We start from the raw sequence: 24,049 nt of genomic DNA, 5'->3' as shown, positions 1-24,049 counted from the left end.
AATGGAATTCCATATTTCTGGTTTCTTGCCGGAGGATAGTTGTTGTAATGTCTCTGTTACAGTTGAGTAACTGCAGAGTGAGTTGCTTAATGATGCAGCTCTTCCTCTGCCTTAGTCCTACTCAACAGATATATATAGAAATTTGTATCATTTGATCTGCTCTTCTGAATAGCCATTTTGAGACCACTGATCAAAATATTTAGAATAAATGTCTGCTGATAATCTGTGGCAGATGGATAAGAGCACCTTAGGGCTTTTATATACTGATACATATGCCTAAATTTCCCTCGGGATTAATTAAGTATCTGTCTAATGTGTATCCTCCTTAGGTATCATCCCACAGCTGTTTTCCCGTCTCAACCATCCAGAGGCATACATCCGACAGAGTATTTGCAGCCTGCTATGTCGAGTGGCCAAGGACTCTCCACATCTTATCCTCTACCCAGCTATTGTGGGCTCATTATCCCTCGGAGGGGAGGGTCAGAGTGCAGGTATTTGTTTAATTCTGTTGCAATGTGCAGCTCCTTAATGTCAATGAGCCAAAGATATTAATCATCAGTTGAAGACCCCTCAGTTTACTGAGTTTCTTCAAGTCAGCATTATTTTTTTTGTTTTGTCAGCATGCAGTGTACTTCATGGGACGCTTGTGTGTGTACGTTGGGGGGTTTGGTGTGGGTGCGCGTGTGACAGTCAGTCATACTCTATTCGTAATGGAAAGCCAAATGTGATTTTGACTGTTAACATTTTTGTTGGGTACAACTGTAAACATGTCTCATTTATATAATACATTTATACTAGGGGTGCACCGATATGGAAATTCTTGGCCGATACCGATATTTAAAATAACAATCTGGCCGATAGCCGATACCGATACCGATATTTGTTTATTTTCTTTTTGTTGTTATTCATTCACCCTTTTGTGCCAGAAAAATAATTAAATCATTATTTAAAAGCACTATTTAAAAAATGTTCAGCCCTTCATCACTCTTATCTTTTAATGGCACAAATTGAATCAGATTTATGAAACAATCTTTGATTTAACTAAACTTTATTTAACAGAGACATATTATGCCCATTTTACCGCAAGTTGAAATGGTTCCTTGGGATCTTAATGAAATGACTAACATATTTTGGTCAAAATACCACAAGGATAATTTAAAACAGCACCTTTTTACCCTGTCTAAAACAGCCCTGTTAAAGTAGCATTATAGAGAACGCTCTTCTCATTGATTTACGGTAGCAGTATTGGCCGTTTATTAGATGTGTTACGGCTTCTGTGTGTATGACGTATGTTGTCAATTCCCTTGTTACCTGTGGATGAGACGAATGAATAGAGCCGATGCACATGAGAATAAAGTACTTAAACAGACGCTACGCTCATACTTTTTACGCCAAGTTACACTGCGTGAGTCAAGATAACTTAACAAGCCCTCCTCAGTTTGACCTGTTTTTAGTGTCGGGCAGAAATCACATCGCGTCAACGATGTTTTATCGTGTTTTAATTAAACAGTCGGATTCCCCTGGTCCGCACCAGTTCTCAGTCAGCTGCTAGGCGCCAGCCGAGGCGCACCGCAGGGTGCCCCCCCCCCCCCCCCCGCGCGAACAGCGGGTTCCACCAGCGGTCGCCTTAGCTGAGGTGATCCGCGAGAAGGGCCCGACACGCGTCCACAGTGGCTGCCGCTGACCGCGTACCCGGTCCCCTCCAACAGCCCGCCTTCTGTGCCGGCGATGGACACCGCCCCGCGGTCCAAGTGAAAGAAAGCCCCCGCACCAGCGACGCCGTTAGCCGCCACCGGATGAGGACCTCCCGGTGCCGCACACTGAGCCTCCAGCGGCGGAGAGGAGGGCGACGGAGCGACTGCTCCCCCAGCCGCGGCACGTGCCCAGCGGTTTTACCACAAATATGAACATCGGCCAATGATATCGGTGAAAGTCAAGTTTATTACCGATAAGCCGATATCAGTTAACGAGGCGAATATCGGCCGCTACCGATGTTCGGCCGATAAATCGGTGCATCCCTAATTTATACTAATTATCTTCACTGCCACTGGCGAACCAAAAACTTAATTTGACTACCACCAATGTTTATGTAAAGAGTTTCTCTACTCTCTGGAACATTTACAGCCTAACATTTGTATGTCTCACTCATCCATTCACACACATTGGCACACTTATGAGACAGCACGAGTAATAGTTAGGGATTCAGTATCTTACGTGGAAGAGCCAAGGAATCAAACCAGGTACCTCCTGAACACTAGATGACTGCTCTGCCGCTGAGCCATGTAGCCCACATTACAAAGACAATTATCAGGAATACCATTGTTGAAACTGTTAATCTATTTATTGATCATGATGTGTTGGCAGGGAGCAAATTACCATCAGCGCTGCCGACTTTCCTTGGAAGCATGCAGGGAGAGGGCCTGGGTGGTGGTGAGGAGGAGGAGCAGCCAGAGGGTGTTGGACAAGGGGGAGATCCAGACGAGCTGGCGACCTTTTGCTCCAGTCAAGATCAAGCCATGATGCAAGACTGTTACAGCAAGATCGTGGAAAAGCTGTCCTTTGCCAACCCTACCATGGTGCTTCAGGTAGGAGGCTGCAGACACTTAACCTTCTAAACTGTTACATGGACAGAGTTTGTACCTGTCCTAGACCGACACCATGTAAGAACCAGCATTACACAATATGTTCTTGTACACAGTCAGTGATAAACCTTGTTTATTGAAATATTAATGTCTTTAAGTCAAGCTAAATTGATGAGAAGAGAGTGGAACAATAAAGCAGGGGATTTTTATAGTTCAACTATTAAAGATGGCAGCATTTTAGTTTACACTTCTAATCTCACACCTTTAAGTGAACCTAAAGAACAGGAAGATGTGTGTTCATATTTGTTAGCTATGGCTGTGTGGTCTGGCTAAGTGCGACCATCTCCTATAATACAAATGCTCACATTAGTGTTTTAGCCCTAACCCTTGAAATAGATGGCAGTTCAGAAAAGAAAATATCTGTGTTGGTGTGTCATGTAGAGCCTTTGAATCAGATTACCACTGTATTTCTTTCAAAGCTGGTAATGAGTCCTTTGTGCTGAACAGGTCCAGCAGCTGGTGGCTGAGCTGCGGAGAGTTACATTACTGTGGGATGAATTGTGGCTAGGTGTGTTACAACAGCAACACATGCATGTCCTGCGCAGAATCCAACAGCTGGAGGATGAGGTCAAGAGGGTGCAGAACAACAACACACTACGCAGGTGAGGATCACCAATTTAAATGTTGAGCTCTCTCCTAGACTTCAGTCTATTCTTCATTAACAGCTAAAAGTAGATATTCTTAAACATTGCTTATTTAACTATACAAGTAATTATATTTTATTTGGTCTTTGTTGAACACTAATGCAAAACTCTTTGGACAAAGACTCTTTTGTCTACTGACTGTTCTTAAACACTGCTCTCGTTTCTCTTTATCTCTGTGACTACATCCACACTTAATTGTTTTTGTTTGAAAATTAAATTTTTATAGGCATTCGTTGCCACTTATACAAATACCTTGGTGTGTTTCCAGCTTGGGATTTTATGATGCTGGGTACTGTTACAGTTTTTGGTAAATGGACTGCATTTATAAAGATCCTTTATTTTTTCCTAATTTACCTCATTGTTCTTATTCAGTATGTCTGCAGTTCCTTGTTCTAACATTACCATCTTTTGCTAAATTTTCTAGTCTCAAGGCATCAATCTCTCATAAATGACATTTAAAAAAACACTTGATTCTCATCTCTGCAGACAGAACCAAGCTTACATACCAGTGTTAGACCAGTAATTTAACAAAACCCTATTCAGTGATGGTCTTGTATTCTCATTGATGATCTTGTATTCTCAGCAACGTAACTGTTGCTTCTAAGTCTATTTACAGTCTTTGTTGTGCTGCAGGGATGAAAAGATTGCCATTATGCGTGAGAAGCACTCTGCTCTGATGCGTCCCGTGGTTTTTGCCCTGGATCACGTCTGCAGCATAACAGCAGCTCCAGCCGAAACACCACATGAGAACTGGTTCCAGCAGACTTACGGTGATGCCATCACTTCTGCCCTGGAGCGCCTGAGAAACCCTGCCAACCCTGCAAACCCTGCCAGCAGCTGGATTCCCTTCAAACAGGTGTGTGCGAACAGTTTTATAACATATAAAAATGACCAAACCTTAATGCATTGAACACTCCGAAAAGGATGGTCCCGAGGGAGTGGTCCCTTATGAACCCCTTATGAAAGGGGCAGATTAAAGTATTAATTAGTATGGTGAAATATTGAAAATCTTTTAATTAGTATGTTTTGTGTGTTTATTCGGATAAATTTTGTGACAAAAACATGTAATAGTTTGTATATTTCAATTTATAACACAAGTGTGCCACTTTTACAATAACATTTTTATTTACTGACATAATCTTTAGATCTTAGGTTGTGTATAGCTTTATTTTGGAGACGGCGACTCGGAGATCACGCTCCACGTTTAGCTGCGCTCTGTATTTATTTTTTAAGTATGTCAGGGCTGAGAAAGTATTTTCGCACAGGCACGCCAGCCTTGTTAACCAGTCAGGGTCAGTGAGGTGGTCAGCGAGCTGGGATCCATGCTCCATCATATGCGCACCTCGTCCCGCAGCTCATACAGACGGCTCAGCACATTTCCCCACAAGAGCAAGTCTGATATTGAGTGGACGTGTTTTTATGTAGTTGACCATTGTTTACGCAATGTCAAGAATATGTTTAAGCCCTGGCTCAAGTGTTTTGCCTGCAAGAGATTCTCTGTGATTAATACAGTTTGTGGAATTGACGTGCGGCAGGTCTTGTAGGACTCTCGCTTTCAGTCCTGCCTTTTCCCCCAGCATCCCTCCAGCCCCGTTCCTAAACACACCAATACAGTTTCCCGAAGATAGTCCCTCTTCTTTTAGTATTGTAAAAATGTCCTCAACTGTGTACGTCCACTCCGGAGTGCGGAGCAAAACAGCATTACGTTTTCCGTCAAAACTGTATGATGAGAACAAGCAGCTGGGCAGAGTTTAATATGTCTGTGGATTCATCTAACTGTAAATTATATTTCCGTTCATCAACTCTTATCTAACAGCTGGCACTTTCTGTCCTTGGCCATGTCGGTGATGCACCGAGCAATAGTCTGGTTAGACAGAAGCACTGATTCCAGCTCACGGGTTTATAATGTATCCCAATCCATGGCCAGATGGATCCATGCTTTTAGCTACAGCAGCGGGTTTAATTAACGTTTAGCCGATTGTGTGTGGCTTTTTTGCCTGTGCAATTAAATATGCCACCTCCTATGATGCCCTTTGAGCTGCGGCTAAGGACTTTCTTTTAGCCTGGCAATTCTCGCTCGTTCCGCCAATACTGGTCGTAATAACCTCAAGGGTCTACAAAGAAAAAGGAAAAAACTTATGAAAATGTTTTTATTGCATGTTGCTATTCTAATTTCAACTCATATTTATGTATATATTTATACAATAGAGGGTTACAAATAACATTTTAAATTATTTTACAATTGTATTTGTTTTTTCAAAAAAACACTTTTTTTTTAAACTGGCAACCCACACTCTGCCAACCCCTGGTGCAGAGTGAAGTGAGATGAAGCATTTTAAGACAAACATTTTTAGAATTACTACTTGAGGCATGTTACTCCACATTATGTGGCCCTGTCAAAGTGAATTAAATCACAGCCATTGAGTCACAAGGGCCGAACAGGGTGGATACCGTTTGACTATATTCATCTCATTTCTTCAAGACTATTTACCTGAAGTCACTACAAACAAAACTCCTTACACCTGATTATCCACAGTCTTTTTTGTAGTGATGTATAAAGTACTTGAAAGCCATACTTGAGTAAAAGAACATATCTTTTCTTAAAGTGACTCCGGTAAAAGTTTAAGTCACCCGTAAGAAAATGACTTGTTTCAAAGACTTAAAGTTGCTCTTATTAATTGTACTTAAGTATCAAAAGTATCTGGTGTTGAAATGTACACTACCTTCAAAAGTTTGGGGTCACCCAGACAATTCGTGTTTTCCATGAAAAGTAGGGATGCACCGATATGGAAATTCTTGGCCAATACCGATATTTAAAATAACAATCTGGCCGATTACCGATACCTATATTTGTTTATTTTCTTTTTGTTGTTATTCATTCACCCTTTTGTGCCAGAAAAATAATTAAATCATTATTTAAAAAGCACTATTTAAAAATGTTTCAGCCCTTCATCACTCTTATCTTTTAATGAGCACAAATTGAATCAGATTTATGAAACAATCTTTGATTTAACTAAACTTTATTTAACAGAGACATATTATACCCATTTTACCGCAAGTTGAAATGGTTCCTCGGGATCTTAATGAAATGACTAACATATTTTGGTCAAAATACCACAAGGATAATTTAAAACAGCACCTTTTTACCCTGTCTAAAACAGCCCTGTTAAAGTATCATTATAGAGAACGCTCTTCTCATTGATTTACGGTAGCAGTATTGGCCGTTTATTAGATGTGTTACGGCTTCTGTGTGTATGATGTATGTTGTCAATTCCCTTGTTACCTGTGCATGAGACGGATGAATAGAGCCGATGCACATGTGAAACTCGCCAGTTTATTCTTGTTCTTAGAAATGAAGGCTATTCCATGCGAGAAATCGCGAAGAAACTATACATTTCCTACAACGATGTGAACTACTCCCTTCAGAGAACCGCACAAACGGGCTGTAACCAGAGAAGAAATAGAAGTGGGAGGCCCCGATGCACAACTCAGCAAGAAGACAAGTATATTAGAGTCTCTAGTTTGAGAAATAGACTTGTTTTAATTAAACAGTCGGATTCCCCTGGTCCGCACCAGTTCTCAGTCAGCTACTAGGCGCCAGCCAAGGCGCACCGCAGGGTGCCTCCCCCCCCCCGCGCAAACAGAGGGTTCCCCCAGCGGTCGCCGTAGCTGAGGTGATCCGCGAGAAGGGCCCGACACGCGTCCAGAGTGGCCGCCGATGACCGCTTACCCAGTCCCATCCAACGGCCCGCCTTCCGCGCCGGCGATGGACACCGCCCCGCGGTCCAAGAGAAAGAAAGCCCCCGCACCAGCGACGCCGTGAGGCGCCACCGGATTAGGACCTCCCGGTGCCGCACACTGAGCCTCCGGCGGCGCGGAGAGGAGGGCGACGGAGCGACTGCTCCCCCAGCCGCGGCACGTGCCCAGCGGTTTTACCACAAATGTGAACATCGGCCAATGATATCTGTGAAAGTCAAATTTATTACCGATAAGCCGATATCAGTAAACGAGGCGAATATCGGCCGCTACCGATGTTCGGCCGATAAATCGGTGCATCACTAATGAAAAGTCACACTTTTATTTATCGAATGAGTTGCAAAATGAATAGAAAATATAGTCAAGATATTGACAAGGTTAGAAATAATGATTTTTATTTGAAATATTAATTTTGTTCTTCAAACTTTGCTTTCGTCAAAGAATGCTCCATTTGCAGCAATTACAGCATTGCAGACCTTTGGCATTCTAGCTGTTCATTTGTTGAGGTAATCTGTAGAAATTTCACCCCGCGCTTCCTAAAGCACCTCCCACCAGTTGGATTGGCTTGATGGGCACTTCTTGCGTACCATACGGTCAAGCTGCTCCCACAACAGCTCAATGGGGTTGAGATCGGGTAACTGCGCTGGCCACTCCATTACAGACCGCATACCAGCTGCCTGCTTCTTCCCTAAATAGTTCTTGCATAATGTGGAGGTGTGCTTTGGGTCATTGTCCTGTTGTAGGAGGAAATTGGCTCCAATCAAGCGCTGTCCACAGGGTATGGCATGGCGTTGCAAAATGGAGTGATAGCCTTCCTTATTTAAAATCCCTTTTACCTTGTACAAATCTCCCACTTTACCAGCACCAAAGCAGCCACAGACCATCACATGACCTCCACCATGCTTGACAGATGGCGTCAGGCACTCTTCCAGCATCTTTTCACCTGTTCTGCGTCTTACAAATGTTCTTCTGTGTGATCCAAACACCTCAAACTTTGATTCGTTTGTCCATAACACTTTTTTCCAATCTTCCTCTGTCCAATGTCTGTGTCCTTTTGCTTTGTCTTTTTTTTTGTCTTTTCAGCTTCCCGGAGTCGCCTCTTCACTGTAGACGTTGACACTGGCGTTTTGTGGGTACCATTTAAAGAAGCTGCCAGTTGAGGACCTGTGAGGCGTCTATTTCTCAAACTAGAGACTCTAATATACTTGTCTTCTTGCTGAGTTGTGCATCGGGGCCTCCCACTTCTATTTCTTCTCTGGTAACAGCCCGTTTGTGCTGTTCTCTGAAGGGAGTAGTTCACACCGTTGTAGGAAATGTATAATTTCTTTGCGATTTCTCGCATGGAATAGCCTTCATTTCTAAGAACAAGAATAAACTGGCGAGTTTCACATGAAAGTTTTCTTTTACTGGCCGTTTTGAAATTATAATCAAACCCACAAATGTTATGCTCCAGATACTCAACTAGCTCAACGGAAGGCTAGTTTTATAGCTTCTCTCACCAGCTAAACAGTTTTCAGCTGTGCTCACATAACTGCCCAAGGGTTTTCAAAGGTTTTCTAATCATCCATTACTCCTTCTAAGGCGATTAGCAAACACAATGTACCATTAGAACACTGGAGTGATAGTTGCTGGAAATGGGCCTCTATACACCTATGTAGATATTTCATTAAAAACCAGATGTTTCGACCTAGAATAGTCAGGATTTATTTCAGGTGACTGAAAAATTATAAGAAAAATAAACATAAACTGTATAATTTTACAAATTTTAAACCCTAGATGCTGAGGTTCAAATAGTAATGGACTAGTGCCTCAGAATTTCTAGGCACAACAAAGAAGCAACACAACAGAATAAACAAGTGCCTCTTGTATCTGCCTAAGAACATTAATAAACCACAGTATAACCACTAGAACATCTTTTGTTAACAGCCTGCACAGTGCTAGTACAGAGAAGAAAATATCACTTGACACAGTCTAGTTTTGCTGTGGGCCAAATTTCAGACAAAATAATAAAGACTGAACTGAAACAAGCTCCTGCATGAGCACCTGGATAATTCTAAAGGGAATAAATGGATGGGGAATGTGCTCGCATTGATTAAGTCCCTGCCCTTTGTACACGCCGAGAAGACGATCAAACTTGACTATCTAGAGGAAGTCATCCTTGTAACAAGGTTTCTGAAGGTGACCTGCGGAAGGATCAGTACCAATACAGCCTGCTCGACCCCGGTCGACAAAGGCACCCCGACCAGAGGCTTACGGTCTCGCGCTTGTCCCCCGGGGGGAGGGAGAGGGAGGGAGAGGGAGGGAGAGAGAGAGGGAGAGGGAGGGAGAGAGAGAGGGAGAGAGAGGGAGAGAGAGGGAGAGAGAGAGAGAGAGAGAGAGAGAGAGAGAGAGAGAGAGAGAGAGAGAGAGAGAGAGAGAGAGAGAGAGAGAGAGAGAGAGAGAGAGAGAGAGAGAGAGAGAGAGAGAGAGAGAGAGAGAGAGAGAGAGAGAGAGAGAGAGAGAGAGAGAGAGATGAAGTATTTGTACTTCGTGACTTCCCACCTCTGCTTTTATGCACTGTTTGTGTTGTAGTTAAATTAAATTTACAGATCTTCTTTGAGCCTCTCATGAAAGTGAAAATTTGTATAACCAGTCTGCAATTAGTGAACATTTTATAATACTAGACATAAGTCTAGAATCCATCGTAAATTTTGATTTACACGCACAAACACAGGGGCGGCTGTGGCTGAGGGGTAGAGTGGTCGTCCTCTAACCTGAAGGTCGGCGGTTCTATCCCCAGTCTGACCCATATGTATGCCGAAGTGTCCTTGGGCAAGATGCTGAACCCTGAATGGCCCCCCATAGAATAACAAAGTGCTGCGATTAGATGCACTGTATGAATGGGTGAATGTAAAACTGTACTGTAAAGCACTTTAAGTGGTCATCAAGCCTAGAAAAGCGCTATATAAATACAAAACCATTTAATATCTATGTAAGACTGCTACTTTTTTCACTCGGGCCCCCTTCAATACATTTTTGTGTTCCTATATTTTTTGCATTTAGAAGTGTCAAAGGCATTTTTGAGTCTTGATGGTTTATGAGCAATATGCCAAGTGCTATCAAAGTACTTGAGTCGGTTCTCAGCCCTTTTACTGTTCAGGTTAATGTCTATATGACCTTCTTGCAATCATTTTGCATAGCTGACCCCAAATGATGTGTGTATTGGACAGATCATGATGAGCCTTCAGCAGCGTGCTCAGAAGAGATCCAGTTATCTGCTTCATCTGGATGAGATCAGTCCTCGCCTGTTGTCTATGACCACAACAGAGATGGCGCTGCCGGGTGAGGTGTCTGCATCAGATGCTGTCACCATACAGAGCGTAGGCAACACCATTACCATCCTGCCCACCAAGACCAAGCCAAAAAAAACTCTACTTCCTGGGATCAGATGGAAACAACTACCCTTACCTTTTTAAAGGTAAGATACCAGCTCACTGTAATAAATATGGGTTGGATTAATTCATAAATTTGAATATAAGCTATTAAGGATGGGCGTTCGATTAAATTGTCTTCGTCGATCGTCGGGAGAGTTAATGACGAATTTTCGATTAATCATTAATATTTTCAAGTTAAAAAATTCACTATTTATAAGCTACATTAAAATGCAGTGAAAAAAAAGCCTGTTTCCTCATTGAGATCTTTATTACAAGATGAACAAAATATGCGCTGCCTTAATCTTAAGCAGCGGAGCCGACAGCTAGAAGCCGGTGCTACTAAACACAACTGACCCTCGTTTATTTTTTCTCCAAAATAAAAAAAAAAAAAAATGTTAAACAACAACTACAAATATATAATACTTAGGTCTGACAGGTTTTGCCAAATGTAATTCAAAACTATCAAACAAGGTACCGAGTCGAGAAAGCTTCATACAAGTAACCAGTAACTCACATACAACTTCAGCACCAGCCTACGGATTTTTGTCAAGAAAGATGAGCATGTTAACATGCTCTGGGTTCAGACTCGAACGCAGCCTGGTGACCGTCAGTCAAGCCGCCGAAAACCCGCTCTGAGGGGACTGACGTCGCCGTGATACACAGGTATCTCCGTGCTAACTTGGCTAGCCTGGCCGCGGCTCCGGTGTTTGCGCTCCCCTCGGCCGTGTCAGACAACGCAGGCTCCTTGTCTCCCCCAGTCTCTGGGATAGCTTCGCAGTATTGGCAGTGAACCAAGTCATTTTTTAACTCAAAATGGTCCCATGCAACACTTCGCCGTGACCTCTTCATGTTTACTTTGGAAATGGAACTACACGGTAACTCGCAGCTAGTCGCAGGTAACTGAGTAGCACTGCCCCCCGTGGTCAAATGTGTAATTAGCTAATTTCTCGATGAAATAATTTTTCATCGACGAAATTCTTAATGATCAATTAATCGATGGTCGATTAATTATGCCCATCCTTATAAGCTATACATAGTAACTGCTTATCTGTGAAGATTTTCAGTCATCCAGGTCATACTATCTTCATCAGTTGTATACTATATGTGTATATAGGCAACTAGACATGTGTTTTTTGAAGATGTTTGATCTTTCATCCTGAGTCAAGGTTAGTATGGCTGTTGATACCTGTAACGCCGGGTTCACAGCGGTAGCGCCGCGCCAGAAAAAAACGGGCGCCTCCTTTCCGCCCTCCTGTTACTCAATTATGCTGTTCACCGATGGTTTCGGCGTTATCTAAGAAAAATTATTTAATTTCCACATCTGCCCATCAATCAATCAATCAATTTTTATTTGTATAGCCCATATTCACAAATTACAATTCGTCTCATAGGGCTTTAACAGGGTGTGACATCCTCTGTCCTTAACCCTCAGCAAGAGTAAGGAAAAACTACTAAAAACCCTTTTAACAGGGTAAAAATACGTAGAAACCTCAGAGAGAGCCATCCCTCTCCCAGGACGGACAGAAATGCAATAGATGCCATGTGCAGGAAAACATCATCAAGATTAAAGTCTTCAAGATTAAAGATTAAAGTCTCTAGCAGCATTTGATGAGGGTAAGCATCCCGAAGGACAACCCCAACATGACATGCCAAGCAGTCCGGCTGCAATCACAGTCCATGGTCAGCAACCAGCAGGACCACGATCTACCATCCAGACCAGAACGCCACTCCAGTCCTCAGTCACCGTCCACCGCCACCCACCACGAGCCGCCGCCGCGGTCCTGGTCCAATGCCCGTACCCGATGCCAACGCGGCACAGGGTCCGCCACCACAACCACGATCAGCCCACACGACACAGAATCCACCACACTGGATCCACCACCGCGACCCCCGGTGCGCGATCCACAAACCGCAATCCATGGTGCGGCCACAGAGGCCCTGGATCCGCGGGTGATAAAGCAAAGGGATTCCGGGGAAGGGGGATAGGGATGGAGCAGGGGAAGGAGAAGCTGGAAAAAGAAGCTCTTTGTGTCATGTGTCATAAAATAGAACAAGTTACGTTCTGCCGCACTAATTAGCTCTAACTATAAGCTATATCAAAAAGGAAGGTTTTGAGCCTACTCTTAAACGAACAGATGGTGTCTGCCTCCCGAACTGAAAGTGGTAGTTTATTCCACAGCAGAGGAGCTTGATGGCTAAAAGCTCTGGCTCCTACTCTACTTTTAGAGACTTTAGGGACGACAAGTAGGCCTAAATTCTGGGAGCATAGTGCTCTAGTGGGTTTATAAGGTACTAACAGCTCTTTAAGGTAATAAGGCGCTATATTATTAAGGGCCTTGAAGGTGAGGAGGAGAATTTTAAATTCTATTCTAGATTTAACTGGAAGCCAGTGTAGCGATGCTAATACTGGAGAAATGTGCTCTCTTTTCTTTGTTCTCGTCAGGACACGTGCTGCGGCATTTTGGACAAGCTGTAGAGTCTTTAACGACTTACTGCTGGAGCCTGATAATAATGAATTACAATAGTCCAGTCTCGATGTAACAAAGGCTTGGACTAGTTTTTCTGCATCTTTTTGCGAGAGGACATGTCTGATTTTTGAGATATTACGCAAGTGGAAAAAGGCGGTTCTAGAAATTTGTTTTAAGTGACTATTAAAGGATAAATCAGGATCGAAGATCACTCCCAAGTTCCTAACTGTTTTGTTGGAAGCAAGGGCAATGTCGTCTAGCGCAGCTATATCATTAGATAATGTATCTCTAAGGTGTTTGGGGCCCAGTATTATAACCTCTGTTTTGTCTGAGTTTAATAAGATAAAATTGCGGGTCATCCAGGTTTTTATGTCCTTGAGACATGCTCGAAGTTTAGTTAATTGATTACTTTGTTCTGGTTTTATTGATAAGTATAACTGGTTGTCATCCGCATAGCAGTGGAAATTTACCGAGTGTGTCCTGATAATGTTTCCTAGTGGAAGCATATATAATGAGAATAAAATTGGGCCGAGCACAGAGCCCTGGGGAACACCATGGTTTACTTTGGTGCGCACAGATGACTCATCATTAATTTGCACGAATTGGGAGCGATCAGAAAAGTATGATTTAAACCAGTTAAGGGCGGTTCCATTAATGTTAATTAACTGTTTGAGTCTTTGTAATAAAATTTGATGGTCAATTGTGTCGAATGCTGCACTGAGATCTAACAGAACGAGGACAGACACAAGTCCCTGATCTGAGGCTATTGGCACTTTTGCCAAGGCTGTCTCTGTGCTGTGATTGGCTCTAAACCCCGACTGAAAGTCTTCATATATATTATTTTCCTGGAGAAATTCACACAGCTGATTGGCTACCACTTTTTCTAAGATTTTAGACATGAAGGGGAGATTAGATATTGGTCTGTAATTAGCTAAAACCTTTGGGTCTAGGGTGTTTTTTTTTGAGAAGGGGTTTGATTACTGCTATTTTAAAAGACTGTTGTACATAACCTGATGATAATGACAGATTGATTATGTTAAGTAACGAACTATCAATTAGGGGCAGAATTTCTTCAAGTAATTTTGTAGGAATGGGATCTAAGATACAGGTTGTTGGTTTAGAACCTGAGATTATTTTGGTAAACTGATCACAGGTGATCAGAGAGAAGCTGTCTAAGTAATGGGTAGGATTCTCAGCCGTTTCTGAGATCTCTGTTGTTGGGAGGGTATTAGTGCCAATTGAGGGCAGGAGATGGTTGATTTTATTTCTAATAGTTTGAATTTTATCATTAAAAAAGGTCATAAAGATATTGCTATTCAGGGATCGAGGAATACTGGGTTCGGTGGAGGTGTGACTCTCTGTCAGCCTGGCTACAGTGCTGAAGAGAAACCTGGGGTTGTTTTTATTTACTTCTATTAGTTTTGAATAGTAGGCGGCTCTTGCTTTGTGGAGAGCCTTTTTATATTCTTAACACTATTCTTCCAGTCTGAGGTTTTCAACATGGTTGCTGGAGCGCCACTTTCTTTCTAGTTTTCTTGATAATTGTTTTAACTCATTTGTCTGGGAATTATACCACGGAGCTAATTTACTATGTTTGACATTTTTCTTTTTTAGAGGAGCTATTGAATCTAATGTTAATCGTAATGAGTCTGCAGAGCTATCGACAAGGTGGTCGATCTCAATGGCCCTCGGGTTTTTAAAGAATTTGTTCTTTATATCTACGGATAATACGGGTTTAAATGTAATTGGAATTATTTCCTTAAATTTAGCTACAGCACTATCAGGTAGACATCTAGAAAATTAGTTTATTAGTGGCATATATTCAGTTATTGAAAAATCGAAGGTTATTAAATTATGGTCTGATAGAGCTGGATTGCGCGGAAGTACTGTTAAATCTTCAGTACCGACACCGTACGATAATATAAGGTCAAGTGTGTGGTTACAACAATGAGTAGGTTCGTGTACACACTGACTGAAACCAATTGAGTCTAGTATCGAAATAAATGCTACGCTAAGGCAATCTTTCTTATTGTCAACATGTATATTAAAGTCACCAACAATAATAATTTTATCGGTCTTTAGGACTAAGTTTGATAAAAAACTCAGGGAATTCTGTTAAAAATTCAGTATAAGCCCTGGGAGCACGGTAAACTACAGCAAATATGATTGGCTGTTGGTGTTTCCTGGATTGGCGTGGAAAACTAAGAACCAGATTCATTTAGACTGACATATTCATCAGGATGCAGCCACTTCTCAGTGAGGGATAATAAATCTATGTTGTAATCGGAGACTATTTCATTAACTAAAATAGCTTTTGATGACAGTGATCTAATGTTTAAAAGACCACATTTAAAATTCTTAGTTCCCTGTGTTGTTTTAACTTGTATTAGATTATTGTGTGGAGTTCTCGCTCTGTTATTGTTTAATTTCAATAATTTAATCGGACGGTGGACAGACACAATCTCTATGGGGTTTTGTGACTGATCCAGAGGGAGCGCAGAGAAGTGTTTAGCACTGCAGCTCTGCTTCCTGGTCCCAACTATGGGTTGTCATGTTATAGACTTAGTAATATTCCTAGATAAGAGAGCTGCTCCATCCCAAGTGGGATGAACGCCGTCTCTCATAACAAGACCAGGTTTTCTCAAAAAAGTTAGCCAATTATCTACAAAGCCCACGCTGTTTACAGGACATCACTTCAACAGCCAGCGGTTAAAAGACAACATGCGGCTAAACATGTCATCACCTGTTGTATTAGGGAGAGGGGCAGAGAAAACTACTGTGTCTGACATCGTTTTTGCGAAAGCACACAACGACTCTACATTCACTTTAGTGACCTCCGACATGCGAATCCGGCAGTCATTGCTGCCGACTTGAATTACGATTTTATTGTATTTACGTGTAGTTTTAGCCAGCAGCTTTAGTTTAGATGCGATGTCGCCGGCTCTGGCCCCTGGGATACTATTAACTATGGTCGCTGGTGTCGCTAACCTGACGTTTCTCAGAACCGAGTCGCCAATAATCAGAGTTTGTTTATCAGTGGGTGCCTCGCTGAGTGAAGAAAATCTGTTTGAAACGTGAGCTGGTGGCTCTTTAATCGTGGGCTTTTAAAGACTAGCACTATGCCCCTTCCGGACCGTCACCCAGAGGCCCTGGGCTCCTTGCTGCACGGGACTAGTCAGGGGGCTGCTAGTTATGGCTAAGCTACGTGCTAAGCTAGGTGGCTCCGCGGCTAGCGGTAGCCGGCTAACTACAGCTAACGGAGTTTCTAAGCTGCGGAGCCGAGTTTCTAAGTCGCTAAGCCTCGCCTCCATCGCTACCAACACACTACATTTATTACAAGTACCTCTATTGTTAAGGGAGACACTCGGAGCAAGAGAGAGCAGTGGAGCAACAGGGAGAGAGAGAAGACACCGCTGCTATAGAGCTACGAAGGTGAGCTCAAACAGAACACAGAATCACTAAGCAAGATAGAGTATGGGTTGTTATGTGTGGGTGTTTAACTACAGACCGGTGATTTTAGCCGTAGTGCTATAGAGAAACAGCTGTGTTTAGCGGAGGAGCTAATACAGAGAGCGACCACCGCCAGCAGCAAGAACACAGGAAATGACGCAGCACGCTTACCGTAATGACGTCAGGCTACAAGCAGAGGGAACTATGAAGACGTCATCATTTACCCCCTAACCCCTACATTGAATGGTTTACATACAAAAACAAGCGGAGAAAGTAGAATCGCGGGCTGACAGGCGCGGAGAAATGCACGTCCGGTGTGAACAGCCAGTCGGCTGCGCGTTTGAGACTGGCGCGGTGCTTCCACGTCCAGTGTGAACCCGCCGTAAGTGATAGAACCCGTTCCTTCCTGCGGAGTATTGTTCTGAATGCACCTAAATGTATCCTCAATGCATCTTGCTATCCAGTTACTCAGACCACATTCGGGTATGGTAAGTATGGCAAAGTTTAATATAAAGTTATACTATAGTTTGTTGCATTTACGAAATTATAGAATGACAATAAAGAAAACTCTTGACATTTTATTGCTATTTGTACCTGTTACAACAAAGGAAAACACCGAACACTTATGAAGAGAAGAAAATACACAGGCAAGTGTATGCCTACTTTGAAATAAATTAAACACAGAACTTTGTAGGGCTATTTGAGTCCTCCCCGTATTTGTGGGAAATGTATGAAATAAGAAGTACCCTATTTTGAAATTAATAAAAACATATAGCTGCAGCCTAATAGCTTAGAAATGTATATTTAGTTTTAAATGTGAAAACAAAAAGTGAGAGCAGGTCAGACTGGAGGCTAACACAGAAACTGTAGCTCGGTAGAAACCACATGCAGCTTCTGCCCTTATCAAGAAGCTGCTGCGCTGATCTCTGAGCAGCTGAGACCAGAGAAACTCTGTGTTTCCACTGTTTCCACTGTTTCCACTGTTAAGAAGCAGCCAGTCAGTCACTGACCGGCTTCTTCACGTGAAAGAGCTCTGATCGTGTGTCTCTGATCGAGTGAGCGGGGCGGGGGGCGGAGCCTCGGGACCGGTGCGCTATCTTGGACACACAGACACACACACTCACTCGCCCGCTCCTGATACTTCATGACGGCCTGATTCGATGATGTTTAAAACATTTTTTGTGACTTAGTCAACCACCAACATTTTCGTCTCGTCTCATCTCAACCTTATTTTGGTAATAAAATACAAATGTGCAATAACAGTGAAAGTCTATGATACTTTTGGAATAACTTTCTTGATAAAAAGGAGTTCAGGTTTATCTTACCGATTGTATCATTTGATGAAAAAGGATCCATGTGCAGCAGGGCTGCAACAACTAATCAACTTACGCCGAACACGAAACAGTGAAACTACAGTGCCTTGCATAAGTATTCACCCCCCTTGGACTTATTCCCATTATGTACTGTTACTAACTGGAATTCAAATAGACTTAAATAAACTTTTTCCCGTTTGATCAACAAAACATGCATAGTACTTTGGAGGTGCAAAATAAATGTTATTGTGACACAAACAATAATGAGAACAAAAAAGTTGACATCTGTTGGGTGCATAAGTATTCACACCCCTGTGTCAATACTTGGTAGAACCCCCTTTCGCTGCAATTACAGCTGCAAGTCTTTTGGGGTATGTATCTACCAGCTTTGCACATCTAGAGATGGAAAGGTTTGTCCATTCTTCTTGGCAAAAAAGATGAAGCTCAGTCAGATTGGATGGAGACCGTCTGTGAACCGCAATCTTCAAGTCTTGCCATAGATTCTCTATTGGATTGAGGTCTGGGCTTTGACTGGGCCATTTTAAGACATTAACATTCTTTAATCCAAACCATTCCTTTGTAGCTCTGGCTGTATGTTTAGGGTCATTGTCCTGCTGGAAGATGAACCTCCGCCCCAGTCTCAAGTCTTTTGCAGACTGCATCAGATTTTCTTCAAGGATTTCCCTGTATTTGGCTCCATCCATCTTTCCCTCTATTCTGACCAGTTTCCCTGTACCTGCTGAAGAGAAGCATCCCCACAGCATGATGCCCCCACCACCATGTTTCACTGTTGGGATGGTGTGCTCAGGGTGATGGGCAGTGTTGGGTTTTCGCCACACATAGCGTTTTGCATTGAGGCCAAAAAGTTCAATTTTGGTCTCATCTGACCAGAGCACCTTCTTCCACATGTTTGCTGTGTCTCCCACATGGCTTCTGGCAAACTCCAAACGGGTTTTTTAATGGATCCCTTTCAACAATGGCTTTCTTCTTTCCACTCTTCCATAAAGGACAGATTTGTGGAGTAGACAACTAATAGTTGTCCTGTGGACAGATTCTCCCACCTCAGCTGTGGATCTCTGCAACTCCTCCAGAGTAACCATGGGCCTCCTGGTTGCTTCTGATTAATTTTCTCCTTGTCCGACTCTTCAGTTTGGGTGGACGGCCTCCTCTTGGTAGGTTTGCGGTTGTGCCATATTCTTTCCATTTTCTTATGATGGATTTTATGGTGCTCAGAGAGATGTTCAAAGCTCTGGATATTTTTTTATAACCTAACCCTGCTTCATATTTCTCCACAACTTTATCCCTGACCTGTTTGGTAAGCTCCTTGGTCTTCATGATGCTGTTTGTTCAGTAATGATCTCCAACAAACTCTGAGTCCGTCACAGAACAGGTGTATTTATACTGAGATTAAATTGCAGACAGGTGGACCCTATTTACTAATTATGTGACTTGCAAATGTGACTTGTGAATGCAATTGGTCGCACCAGATCTTTGTTAGGGGTTTCACAGTAAAGGGGGTGAATACATATGCACTCAACACTTTTCAGATTTTTATTTGTAAATAATTGTGAAATCCATGTAATATTTCCCCCCACTTCCAAATGATGCACTATTTTGTGTTGGTCCATTACATAAACTCACGATGAAATAAATTTTAATCTGTGGTTATACCATGACAAAATGTAGAAAAGTCCAAAGGGGGTGAATACTTATGCAAGGCACTGTAAATGTAATTCTCTAATTGTTTTACAGCGGTTATGTTCTAAAGCACCAAAACAACCTGCTGGAAGACTTTAGTGTGAATACAGACATGAATTCAGCTCAGTGCAGTCGGTCTTCTATATGTGACAAAGACAGCCCTCTGCATCAGGCGCATTCACAAGGACAAGTAGTTTAAACATTTTTTTAATGTGTGTTAAGCGAGATTATCCACAATTAACAGATATCAACAACGGCATTGTGACTAGTCATACTTTCTGATGGGTATGAATTTTTATATAGGATTTATATAATATACTTCAATATATTCAAAGCAATATCTTTGATACTGTTAACTACTCAAACATTTTCAACATGTTATTACATAGTAAGATTCAAACTACTTTGGTTATTTCATTATAGAAATCTACAATTCAGTAGAATTAGTATACTATAATCTTTCATTCCAGTTTCCAATATAGACAATTTAATTCTGACTAGTCATTAATACAACACCATACCATCTAGTTCAAACATAATTTAAGGCAGTGTTCAAACGTGCAAACCGAGATCTACCACCTGAATATCTTCCAAAAAACCCACTTAAGAGGGTAATCTTTATAATTTGCGCAATTTCTGTTAAATGCTCAATGTACGAGCATAAATATAAACAAAGAAAGGCAGTTGTGCAACTTTATTAATTCAATGCACAATATTCACAACAGTATCTATATATTTACAGCATCTGTTCAGTGAACAATATGTAGCTTCTCAATTCAACAATAAGTTTTGTAGAGGAGCTGCTACTGCAGCACAATATTTTTACATATAGGCTTTGCCTTGTATATGGCCATAAATATGTTCCTTGTATAAAAGTAGTCCTGTGTACTTAAACAAAAGAATGGATTCTGTCAGCAGAACCGCAGGAGTACTTTTATTTTTAAACGCATACAGAAAGTGATGCAACCATTTGTTTGTGACATATATTCATCAGATAAACATTAAAACTCTATTGAAAGATCTATTTCTCTGTTTATTCTGACGTGAACCACAATGTTTATCAGCCTATGTCACAAACGTATGTATTTCCAACACTTCCAGAACCCGTTTCAAAGTATAAGCACTCCAGCGTTTTACATTCTGAATCCATTCATTTGTTCTAACGGGGCTTTGATTGTTATCGACAGATGCACATCTTCGTACGGTAGTGTCCGTTTAGTTTAGTACGTAATCCGACTAGTAATGAAGGAAATGCAGTAGATAAACCAGCAGCTCCCCGCTCCACACACTGCCAGTGTGAACAACGGCGCAACAACAGCCAGTGAGTCCAGAGTGGGTATCGAAAGCGACGACTGTCGATCTCGATCGAAGGTTGGCAACCAGTGATTTAATGTACCTTAAATTTAGATAAATTTAAGCAACTTCAACTTGGTTGTGCAGTAAAGACAAGTTGTTCACAATTTGAGAAGAGTGCACAATACTTTATACAGGAAAAGGTCAAGTATAGATGCAGCGATTCTATCCCAGGATACATGGAAGTCTTTCAACAGTGTAAATTGGTTGTATCTATTTGAAATGCTGCCCAGGTTTGACTTCGGGGGGCAAAATATCATTAAATACATACTATTACTGTTCAGTAACCCTACTAAAGAGGTTCTGACTAATATCTTTAATTCAGAACTCTTTACTCTTTACAAAGTCACTATTTGTGCAACTTATTTGTATAATCGATGGGACCTCTTTTGCTGATGATGAATCACATCTCTCTGATCTCTATGCAGATTATTGTTTTGCTGCTAGACGGTGTAATCTGTGGTTTGACAGTGGTCAGTGCAATTGATAGCCAAATGTGAAGATCGTATTTGCAGAGTTCACCCATTAATTATTATTGGTAATACTACTAGTAGTTGCATTAGTATAGAAGTGTCCTATAAAGCAATAACAATTATAGCAACAATCGTTAATTAACAGTAACCAAAGTTCAATATTGATCACTTTATGAATATTTGATACCATATGTACTAACAAATCAATGAGTCAGTAGTATTAAAGTAGTGATTAGAATCTTGTTTGTCTTAGGTTTGGAGGATTTGCATTTGGATGAGCGCATCATGCAGTTCTTGTCGATTGTCAACACCATGTTTACCAAGATCAACCAGCAGGAGCAGCCGCACTTCCATGCCCGCCACTACTCCGTCACCCCCCTTGGAACCCGATCAGGACTAATCCAGTGGGTGGATGGAGCCACACCACTCTTTGGCCTCTACAAGCGCTGGCAGCAGAGGGAGGCCGTGCTGCAAGCTCAGAAGGTTACATTCTTCCATGTGCTATAATGTAACAAGTAGATGCATGCTGGGCAATGTAAACAGCTAGAATTTTTTTAAGTGAAACCACACTAGGCCATCTTCCCACCACTTCCACTGTGACAACCCCACATTATGGTAAAATGCTCCATTTCAATTTAAGTGCGTTTTTGTTGAAGCTAACTGGACAAATTTTCTTTCTTTGTCTAGACCCATGACTCATTTCAGCAGCAGCCAGTGCCTCCGGTTCCCCGACCCAGTGAGCTGTACTACAGCCGCATTGGGCCAGCACTGAAGGCAGTGGGGCTCAGTCTAGATGTGACACGACGAGACTGGCCTCTTAGCGTCATGAAGGAGGTGCTGAAAGAGTTTATGGAGGCTACACCCTCAAACTTGCTGGCCAAGGAGTTGTGGTGTTCCTGCACCACACCCAGTGAGTGGTGGAGGATCACTCAGGTAACCATGATTGTCCGTTATCATTTTAAAACCTATGACATGTGAGGGGAATTAAAAAATACTTCTCATCTTTTCATTTAATTTATCAGTGGGATGGATAGTTCAGAGACGTGTTTAAGGCTGAAATCAACAGTTTTCTGTTTGATTGATTATCCTTTTCTTTATCCTGCAGTCCTATGCCAGATCTACTGCTGTCATGTCAATGGTAGGATACATCATTGGCCTTGGTGACCGTCACCTTGACAATGTGTTGATTGACATGACCACTGGAGAGGTGGTCCACATTGACTACAATGTATGCTTTGAAAAAGGTCAGTTACTAATAAATGACAAGGAAACCACAAATTATAGACACGCCTATAAAAGAGCTACTGTGTCATTCATGTCTTACTTGCTGAGTAGAATATATGCAGTATTTGCCTTGAGTGAGTGTTGATTAAATGGAACACACAGCATGCTTAATATATCTGTGTTAGCTGCACTGTTTCATAGTTCATTCATAGTTTCAGTGGGTTTCCACCACTGACTAATTATAAATAATAATTTAGAATAACAATTTTAGAATAAAGGGCTAGATTTTTAAAACCCTATTTGATTATCATTATTATGTTTGAAGAGGGACAGAGACGAGCAGGGACAAACACACAAACTCAGACACTCCTTCAGATAGAAGTTTCTCCCGCAGATTTCAATTATCGCAGTGTTTACCTTCTTTGTTTCACCAGAAGCGACGCCCTGTTTATCCAGGAGTATAAAGATGCATTCCAGATGCTTTTATAATGATCAGTTATAAGAGTGAGGATTAGAGAAGATCAGTGGAGTAATGTGCCTCAGTGCAGTGGTGCTGATTTAAATTAAGATAAGATAAAACTTTAAAGATCCACAAGCAAGGAAATTTCGGTTGTTACAACAGCAGGCATGCCAGAATTAGGTAGACAAGAGAATAAAGTAATATAAATCATTTAATTTAAAAGAAATGCTGTATGTACATTATATACACCTTTTCACTTCAGTGGTTGTATGAAATATAAGTAAAGTGCAGTGGCACAGGATGATTGTACGAGCAAGTTAAATATGTATTGTGCATAAGAAATGTTTGTACTTTAGAAGAACATTGTACATAAACACATAGTTTCATGTGTGCAAAAAAGTTATTTTCTGGTTATTTGACTTATATCTTATATTTGATTTATATGTCGTGTGAATATTGTGATAAGATTTTCTTCCATATCACCAAGCTTTAATTTCATGTATTGTTCTGATGTGTGTGGGTTATGTCTGACATCTCGATATCTCGTGGACAATATAAACTACCTTAACTGGTTAATAGATTAGTACGGTGTCAAGTTTGTGCTTTTGTGTCACTAGGAAAGAGCCTGCGGGTGCCAGAGAAGGTCCCATTTCGGATGACCCACAACATTGAGACTGCCTTGGGAGTTACTGGGGTGGAGGGTATCTTCAGGCTGTCCTGTGAACAGGTTACTCTCATATCATACAACAAATATAAGCCACCACCTAGCTTTACTTGATTTGCAATAGATGACAAGGAATAACTTCAAGGCAATTATTGTGCAGGATAGGGATAGTCTGTAGGACGAATATAACATTGGCTGAGTCCTTTTTATAGGTTTTTATCTCCCTGATTTTTTTTGCCGCAATTTGTCATTGTATTTTGCTAAAATAATGGTATTCCTCCTCGAGAATTCCCCGACCCATTTATATACCAGGAATAACCTGATAAATTGAAAGCTTTTAACTCAGGATGGATTATAATACCAGGTCTGAACAGGCCCTTAGACTTGTCCTATAATTATGTACGTTTCATTTGTACCTAAATGGAACAAAACATTACACATAATGCTCCGATAATTTTCCTTTATTGCATTTGCTTATACTGTCATGTGCC

The 24,049-nt window shown here is 41.6% G+C and overlaps 1 protein-coding gene across 1 annotated transcript in view; it reads left to right on the top strand.

Moving 5' to 3' along the window:
* Positions 1-24,049, top strand: part of smg1 (SMG1 nonsense mediated mRNA decay associated PI3K related kinase) — a 105,114-nt gene that overhangs the window by 58,300 nt on the left and 22,765 nt on the right. Inside the window, 10 exon segments of the mRNA XM_053444066.1 lie at positions 330-491; positions 2,365-2,585; positions 3,090-3,244; positions 3,920-4,142; positions 10,252-10,443; positions 10,445-10,499; positions 21,464-21,693; positions 21,898-22,143; positions 22,316-22,454; positions 23,512-23,621. Coding sequence (XP_053300041.1) covers positions 330-491; positions 2,365-2,585; positions 3,090-3,244; positions 3,920-4,142; positions 10,252-10,443; positions 10,445-10,499; positions 21,464-21,693; positions 21,898-22,143; positions 22,316-22,454; positions 23,512-23,621 — 1,733 coding nt within the window.

Source organism: Pleuronectes platessa, chromosome 16, assembly GCF_947347685.1.
Source record: "Pleuronectes platessa chromosome 16, fPlePla1.1, whole genome shotgun sequence".
NCBI classification, from domain to species: domain Eukaryota; kingdom Metazoa; phylum Chordata; class Actinopteri; order Pleuronectiformes; family Pleuronectidae; genus Pleuronectes; species Pleuronectes platessa.
This window is presented reverse-complemented; position numbering and strand designations above follow the sequence as displayed.